The sequence below is a fragment of the Diadema antillarum genome, unplaced genomic scaffold (assembly GCF_040938485.1).
Source record: "Diadema antillarum isolate AM-2024a unplaced genomic scaffold, OU_Dant_1.0 scf00000159, whole genome shotgun sequence".
In the NCBI taxonomy this organism is placed as follows: Eukaryota; Metazoa; Echinodermata; class Echinoidea; order Diadematoida; family Diadematidae; genus Diadema; species Diadema antillarum.
Genome location: NW_027271048.1, coordinates 385,818 through 394,603, shown reverse-complemented (window position 1 = coordinate 394,603; position 8,786 = coordinate 385,818). Strand labels below are relative to the sequence as shown.

At 37.2% G+C, this 8,786-nt stretch overlaps 1 protein-coding gene across 1 annotated transcript in view; it reads left to right on the top strand.

The window, feature by feature from the left end:
- The window catches only part of LOC139722155 (sodium/potassium/calcium exchanger 2-like), a 104,693-nt gene continuing 95,907 nt past the window's right edge, over positions 1–8,786 (top strand). Inside the window, exon 1 of the mRNA XM_071633464.1 lies at positions 1–1,206. Within this exon, the coding sequence (XP_071489565.1) occupies positions 346–1,206 (861 nt within the window). The 5' untranslated portion in view covers positions 1–345. The remainder of the gene's footprint in view (positions 1,207–8,786) is intronic.

The window sequence follows — 8,786 nt, the reverse complement described above, 5'->3', positions numbered from 1 at the left end:
TTCCAGTTTGACAATGGTGTGGTGTCAGCGTAGAAACAAGAATGATTAGCTCACGTCTCTTCCTGTCACCCGGGTCCGGCAAACACATTGCCAGAGAATGATCGCTGCTTGTCTAAGTGTGTTGTTAATAGAGGAAAGTTACTCATTTGAAGGAAAAGTAATTGACATTTTTGCTTTGTGAGGAATGAGACCATGGATGGCAAGAACGGAAGACTAATGTGGATAGGTTAGTGAGTGTCTCGCGCCGACTTGTGTTTCAGTCGAGGAGTTTTTCAGTGCGGTGATGGTCAGCGTATCTGTTTCCCTCTCCGGTGCTGTGTGATATAGCCTGCAATTGTAGCAGCCATGAAGCCCGTCAGCAGGTACATGAGTCGAAGGACCCGCTGGGCCCGAATCCTGGGCCTTTGCTCAGTTATTGTGATTGGATGCGTATACATGAGCCCGACATTTTCGGGTCTGGAACAGATATTCAGGAACTCGCACCCGGCCAGCGAAATCCCGCGACTAAAGCCGGATAATGTCCCCTGTGGATCTAGTCGGCGACACGTGGCCGGAGAAAGACACCTGTTACAAGTCAGTTCGACCACCGATGAAGCGGTGAAGACAACAGTGAACTCATTGGGGAAGGAGAGCAATGACAGTGGCGGAATCTATCCACGGGATTTATTCACCCTGGAACAAAAAAAGCAGGGAGCCTGCGTACTGCACATCTTTGGAATGATTTATATGTTTGTGGCACTAGCCATCGTCTGCGACGAGTTCTTTGTGCCTGCTCTGGGGATCATCACGGACAAGCTGAACTTGTCGGACGATGTGGCCGGGGCGACGTTCATGGCGGCCGGCGGAAGCGCCCCAGAACTCTTCACCAGCCTGATTGGCGTGTTCCTGGCGCGAAGCGATGTCGGCATCGGAACAATCGTCGGGTCGGCGGTGTTCAACATTCTGTTTGTGATTGGAATGTGTGCGACGTTCAGTCGCGGAGTGCTTTCATTAACCTGGTGGCCTCTGTTTCGAGACTGCCTCTTCTATTCCACCAGTCTAGCCCTTCTGCTGATATTCTTCAATGACACTGTAATTCACTGGTATGAGTCCCTGTGCCTACTTTCAATATACTTTTTCTACGTCCTCTTCATGAAGTTCAATGTGCAGGTGGAGCGCTGGGTCAAGTCGCATCTCCTGAAGAAAAAAGTTAGTGCAATGAAACAGGTGAGGCTTTATCACGCTCTTCCTCTAACCTCACCATCCCCCTTCTTCTTCTTCTTCTTCAGTCCTACCACCATCTTTAAATGAAGTCCCTTTCTACCACAGTGCTCCCCTCCTCCCCTTCAACCCTTGCTTGATCTTTCTTTCATATTTTTAAATGATGGTACATGCAAAGCTATTAGAAATGAGCGAGTTTGCTGTGACTTCAATAAGGGAGCTACGGCTTCCTAGTTGAAGAAACAGGTGTGCAGAAAGTAGGATTTCATGGTTTGTCAATCATTATAGAACTAGATGAAGATGTGACTTGTATTAAAAGGAAACTGTAAAACCTGAAATTCATGCATGCCCTTAACTTTCACAAACTTAAAGAAGAGCCAAGGCATAGTTTTATCAAGTAAGAAATATTGCCCATTTTAATATCTGTGTACACTTAAGAAAATATCAATGCATTTTTTTTTTGTCTACATCATAACTCAAAAGCTCTGTACTGTTTAAAGAAAAAGGATTGCAGTTCCCATATTATGTAATCTCACTGCATGAACTTTGAAAATTTCATGTAGTGATGAGTTAGGATGTATGGTGTTGTTTGAAATAATTGTCTCTCTCTCTTAAAGCACAATTTCATATACGTGCAATGACATACACTACTGAAGTTGGCTGTAATAAGTAAAGTCAAACAGAATAGCAGCAGTTTCATGAAAATTGAAGATAAAATGAAAAAGTTTGCAAGTTTCCAAAACTAGTTATATTGATCACTAACACAAAGTTATATTAGCTTCTGATAAGCAGATTGCAATCACAATAAAAATAGAAATATGATATGTTTCATTAGAAGTATGTGAAATAAACAAAAATGTGATTTCAGTAAATAGTGACATTGGCTACAACCATATCATGTTGGATCTACCTTTAAAGTAGAGTAAATAAAAAAAACAACAACATATAATAGAAAAAAGTTTTATTAAACTCAAACGTAAATTGAGAGAATTTCATGTTTTAACAAAATGGTGATAATTGTGTTAACAAAACAGTGATATTTACACACAGTACATTGTCTTTAATAATCATTCTGTAAAAACAGAAAAAAGGTAGATGTTTAATTCAAACTGAATGTAAAATAAATCTGTTGTAACCACTTCATTTCTTCATGGAAGTAGGAATATAATGCCAATATTTAATGATATTGACCACAAAATGAGTTTATTGCATGTGTCCAAACTTGAGGGAGTGTTTTGATGTACATGCAGTGATGTCATCGGCTGGCCTAACTTGCCTTATAGTGGTATAAACTGTCATCACTGTTTTGTGAAAAACATGTGAAACTTGAGAATTTGACAAATTTGACAAACTATGTGTTTAATTCTCTTGAAACTTCTGCCAATTTCTTTTTTTGTTGTTGTTGTTAATTTACTTTTTTGGGTTGGCCTACTTGGACACATTATCTATAGTACTGCATTCTAAAAGACTTGTTTTCTCTGGAGATTTGTTTGCAGGGTTTGCCAATGGTAGTGCTTAAAATTATGTGGCTATGAAATCTTTGCATAAGAACATTGTTGTATGGTAATACAATGTATCACATTATGGTCAAAGCTCTAACAGTCTTGTGTTTTTGTGTTTTGAGTAGTTTTGAGGGGAGATTTCATTTTGAAAAAAAAAAGCTGGCAAGGATGAGGTTTTTCATATATCTTCAACACATGTTTTATTACAAACAAAATGAACAGAAAAAGATGAAACAAGAATATTTGTTTGAAGAGTCCAGACATTTCAATGTTTGTCTACCCTTATCATCTCTATTTTCTTGTGTATTTTTGATGCAGATAGCCTTTTTCATGACATTTCTAATGAGAAGGAGAGATTAATTTGCCTAAATGACAAGAATTGACTCAATTCTAGCTCATCAGGAAAGTGTTTTGTTTTGTATTTTAATGAAAATTCAAGAAACTGATTTTAAAACTGAAATGAAATCATGCGTGATGTATGAAAAATAGTTATTCAACAAATGAAGGAATTAACACATCACCATTATTACTTGATGTACTACATTATACTAAAGTATAGTGAAGTCTTGTCTTCAGAAATCTGCAAGAATGCCCAAATACCTTTATTAGCCTATGACTAGTATTAGTGCTTTAAGTTCCGCTTTGTGGAAACGCAGTATATACTCCTTATCTCTAGAGTGATTTGCAGATGCTAATCAGGCATGGAAGGCCCGTGATTTGTGTGATGTATTGGTAACAGAGGCAGTATCATTGGCATGCATGGAGAAGATTTTGTTGCCCTCGGCAACGCGGGGGTCGCTGCAAAAACTTATGCATGCATCTGATGAGGCTCCGGTTCCACTATTGGTAGCCAACTGCAAGGTAAAATGCTGACTGCCCAAACATATCTGAAGCATAGCGTACAATATATGTATAGGAAGCATGCTTCAAATTCAGTCTGACCTACATTTGTTGTGATATCACATTGAGTGCGTTTACAATCTGCCTTTACATATTCCTATCTGATGATCCAAAATATCCATCATACCTCATGTGATAGCATAGGAGTCAGTATATATGTTATGGACTTTTTGTTTCCTGTGGCTTTGCTGGATTCTAGTAATCCATCATCTGAAAGAGGAATCTACCTCAGTTTAGTTGTGAGAATTCTATCCAGACGGCGTACAAGGATGAGACTTTGAGATGAAGGAGAAAATTAACATAAGAAGGCTATCCAAGCAGTTGCTGTTTTTCCGCCTTCATAAATTCTGTAATTTAAACATGAGCCTGAACTGAATATTTGACTGGCTATACAGAAACAAAACAATAATATTTGGGGGCCTCTAGCTATCATCTCTTCTCTCTTTTTTGAGGAAGATTGGTTAGTTGGCGAGAGTGTGCATCAATCCTGAATTGTGTAGGCACATCTGTACATGTTGTGTTCCTGTAATTACAACTCCAGTCACTGTGTTGTGTGTTTTGTCTCTTGTATGCTAATCTTTGCCGTTTGAGGTAATGTGAGGACTTGGCCTACACAATCAAACCTGCCCAAACATACACATACCTGCAACAGGATATAAACATTTGGCACACAGCCACACATTTTTAATCTATTTTTGTTTATTCATCTATTATTTTTCTAGAGAAGTGAGTGGCAAAAGATGCTGGCAAGTATATTCTTGAATGTGACGATCTAGGCCACAAACTTACGGGTTGACATAGAATATTAATCAGAGTGTGATGTCTCTAAGAGATTGGTCTCACAGAGTGATTCCACTGTTAAAGAGTATTTCTACCATATGACAAGACATTATTGGCCTGTACAAGAAACTAAAAGCTGGGAAAAATCAAGAATTTGATATGAAAAAAATGTCATTGTGATATATTTGTTGCAACTTTTTTATGGCAACATCATGTTGTGTGTTTTCAGAGAACAGTCTAACTGCCATGCAAAGAATTTGACACAGAAAGCAAAAAAAAAAAAAAAAAAATCAATTTGTACGTGTATGTGTGTTTTATGGCAGTATGGCCAGAAAACAAGTCTATATGTGATTCTCCATGGTAACCAAGATCATTACAGACTGATCAACAAGCAAAAAAAAAAAAAGAAAAAAAGAGAGAGAAAAATCCTCCTGAACTTACTAAATTATATACCACTGCCATCTAAAGGACTGACGTACCACAAACCAACCATGGTATAATTGGATGGCTGCATAGCAACACTAATGGAAGTACATGGACACTGTGTACAGTACTGAAAGCGTACGATGATCCGATGTGTAGTGCAAAGACAAAGGGAAGTCGGCCGGCTGATAGAGTGTGACTCTAGTGTCACTGTCAGTATGTCACAGAGATGTACACCTTGAACCATTTGTGTTCATCGTTTTGAACCGTTGCAGTAATCTAGCTGACGTCGCTACAGTTGAAACAGGAAGCAATACACTTGTGCGGTTGAGTTGCAATTCGGAAATCGTCCTTGAGGATTGCACAGGAATTTACTAGTGTACAATGTTGTGTAGGCAACGCTTGTTTTCAACAGCGATCTGAACTTTCTTGTCTTGTTGTGCTTCTCAAATTCTGATGAATTTGTTGCATTATATATATTGACATATGTTCATACGTGTACATATGTGTATACATATATGCAATTCAATATACATTTTATTTCCAATATCACATGAATTCTTTCAAAAACAATAATTACATGAGGTAAATATAGTACACAACACAAGAACATACAATCAAAAGTGGATTAGTATGTGTAAAAGGAATTCATATTGTGTCAGTAAAATTAAGTTAAATCATTCCATGCATATTTCTGAACAATCTAAATGTCTAGCCATTACATTGAGAACACTTTGAATGAAATACTGGGATTTGTCTGAGTACATCTGGTATACATATGTATTTTTTTTTTCTTCATGTTTTGGTGCCTCCATCACTGGATGAGAATACATCATTTTTGACATCACCGTATCATGGACAACAATATAAGAAGAAGACAACAAAAGAAGAAGACAACTAATAGCTTATTCTGGGAAGATATTTCATAACCTTTGGAAATATCACTTGTGATATCACTCACTGTAAGGGAGTAGCTAGAGTAAAAGGACTGAATAACCTGTTATGCATTTTTTTTTCCAAATCACTCACTTTGTCTCTCTTGGCACTGGTATTTTCACAACTTCTGTCATTTCCTGGTGCTCCCCATTTTTTGTTTTGAAATTCATCAGCTCTTTCCTGCTTAGCTGAGGAATGACGCTGTTTGAAAATATGATTTCATTATATATGTGATCAGGCCCCAAGCCATAATAGTTATTGGCTGATTGGTGGCCATAATTTAATTTTGCGTATTTCATTTGAGACAGAAAAAAAGAAAAAGAAAAATTAACAGAGGTATATCAATTGTTTGACAATACTGAATGTTTGTGAGGACAGTTTAATGAAATAAACGCCATGCCATCAGAAATCAGACCTAAGCTATCAAACATTGCATTGCAAGAATTTACCTTCTTTTTCTTACCTCTTTTCAATGCTTACGTTATGAATGTTGGACGTTTTCCACGAACCAACACTTTTTTATTTTTAAATGTCTTGTGCCCGCAGTTTATTGACTAGCTTTGTTCCACTGCAGCAATGTTTACTAACTTTTTTGCATTTATTAGAATCCATGGCTTGATTATTTGCCGCAAATAATCAGTTCTAGAGATCTTATGTCGTATCAAGTCTGGATGTAATTTATAGTCATTTGATATACAGTGAAAAGCAGGGCATAGCAGAAATGCACTGCCTTATGGACAATATCTATGAATACATACAAACATGCTTACATACATACATACAGATAGATAGATAGATAGATAGATAGATAGATAGATAGTTAGAAAGATAGAGGTAGATTGGAAAATGAGAGATATACACACACTTACTTATACATATTTTTTCTTTCCTTTTTTTTTCTTTTCATTCATCACATTCATTGTGGTAACTATTCAAGGTGTGGAGACCTGAAAATCATGTTAGGAATAAGCACATTATAGCAAATCACACTGCTATTAGCCAAACAGGATCCTGCCCTCACTACCGACAATTTGATAAAGCTTGAATTCCTGTGATTTACAATTGAGTGCAATGTCAATAGTGGGCTACTGTATCTCAAACAGCTAGGCCATATCCATGCAGTGGGCTGTGGAATTGCGCTGATGCCTGCATGCACAAGTAGCTGGTTTCTAATATGGCGACCAATGCCTTGAGTGATGCATGTTTTCCACAGTCTTGAGTCACCAACAATATGGCTCTTCATCTGAACTCTTGCATAAAGCCATGATATTAAATCAAATCTATTTATTCAAACAAGCAAGGGATCTCTCTTGAATATTTGCAAGTTCCTTTCTTATTTTCTCTTGTTGTTGTTGTTGTCTTCAAAACGTGGTGAGCAAAATATCACACACATGAGTGAACACAATAGCGTTTCTCTCTTTGTTGATTTATAAAGTGACAGATTTTCATTTCTCGGCTTTCCTGTATAACGTTGAACAAGAATAGGTGGCAGAATTTCTGCAAATTACGCCATCGCACAGGGAGATTTGATCAATACTGCAGGATTTAGCCTTCTCAATGTACCGAACAGCGAACATGGTGACCATAAATCCTTGTCGACTTCAGCGGAAAATTTGGCTCAGTTATCCTGCTGCCCATGTCTGCATAAGCTGGTGATTGCTTCACGCACCATTGAGGCAAAGAATACATAGCATAGATGCTCACTGCGCATCTGTCTCTCTATAGGGACTGCATGCATGTTTGTTTGTTTGCTGTGTGGTTTTTTTTTTTTTTTTTTTGGGGGGGGTGAGGTTTAATTTGTGATTCAAAATCAGAAATGCTACCCATCTCTCATTGTATTCCTTCTTTTTTTCTAACAAGAACTACTCACTTTTTGTATTTTTTCATTTACTCTTATTACACTTTCTTTGGACCAGTTGGGATATCAGTTGGGATTATCACAAAATTCGCAAAAAATAAACCCCCAACAAACTATATAGCGTATGCAATAACTAATCCGTAACTTTTTCATTCCTTCAGTTCACTTTCAATTTGTTTTATTTCTGCACTTGTACAAATAAGTCACGTGATAAGCCAACTACAGCATTCTCATCAAAATATGAACAAGAGTACTTTATGAATACAGAGAATGTAAAGGAATACATATCATTATGTGTACTGGTATACAGAAGCATACATTGTATTCTAAGGTACGGATTGAGGAGATACTGTTAAACACAATATTTTCGCAGTATGAAATTTTTGCGAAATGGAGCCGACGGCCTTTTGCGCGGCATGAAATTTTCGTGAGTTGCCTCTAACATTCAATGCATATACAACTGTAGTGTAGACAAGAACTTTCTTGTGCATTTTAATTTCGCGAACCTTGGCTCTCGCGAAATTCGCAAAATTAAAATGCATGCGAACATTCCTCATTTTACAGTAGTCACCAAAGCTAGCAGGTTGCTTGACTGGGATAAGGACCTCTGGGCGATATGGCGTCTTGCAGACCTTTATTGGGAGCAGTGATTTTAAAAACGTTCAAGGGATCACATTTGATGCATATGTGTAGGTCTGTTGTATCACAAAACATACTACCATATAAAATTTTTGCAATAAAGCCTAAAATATAAGGAGATATCGGTATTTTTCTCATTATACTGCAACTGTAGATGGTTTAGTCTGGAAACATTTTTATTATAACTATTGTTCACATTTTGTGTATTTCATAATACTTAATATTGATTATGTGGATTCAAATTTTTACAGTGGTTGTTTTCATCCCTAATTCACATTTAAGAACTATTTTAAAACAGGAATACTGGGTTTTTGTTTCTTCTGCAAATGGTAAATTATGCCTTTAAATGATCGTGAATGCATCACATCTGATGTAGAAAGCACAGCTCAGAAACAAAGCCACCTTCAATGTTCTACGGAATACAGCTCTGTCATTTTGACACTTGTGCTCTTGCAAAAAACAAAAACAAAAACAAAAACAAAAAACAAAACAAAAACATGCATAACCCAGCATTTGAAACAGTAGGGAGGGAGCCAGTGGTAGCAGCT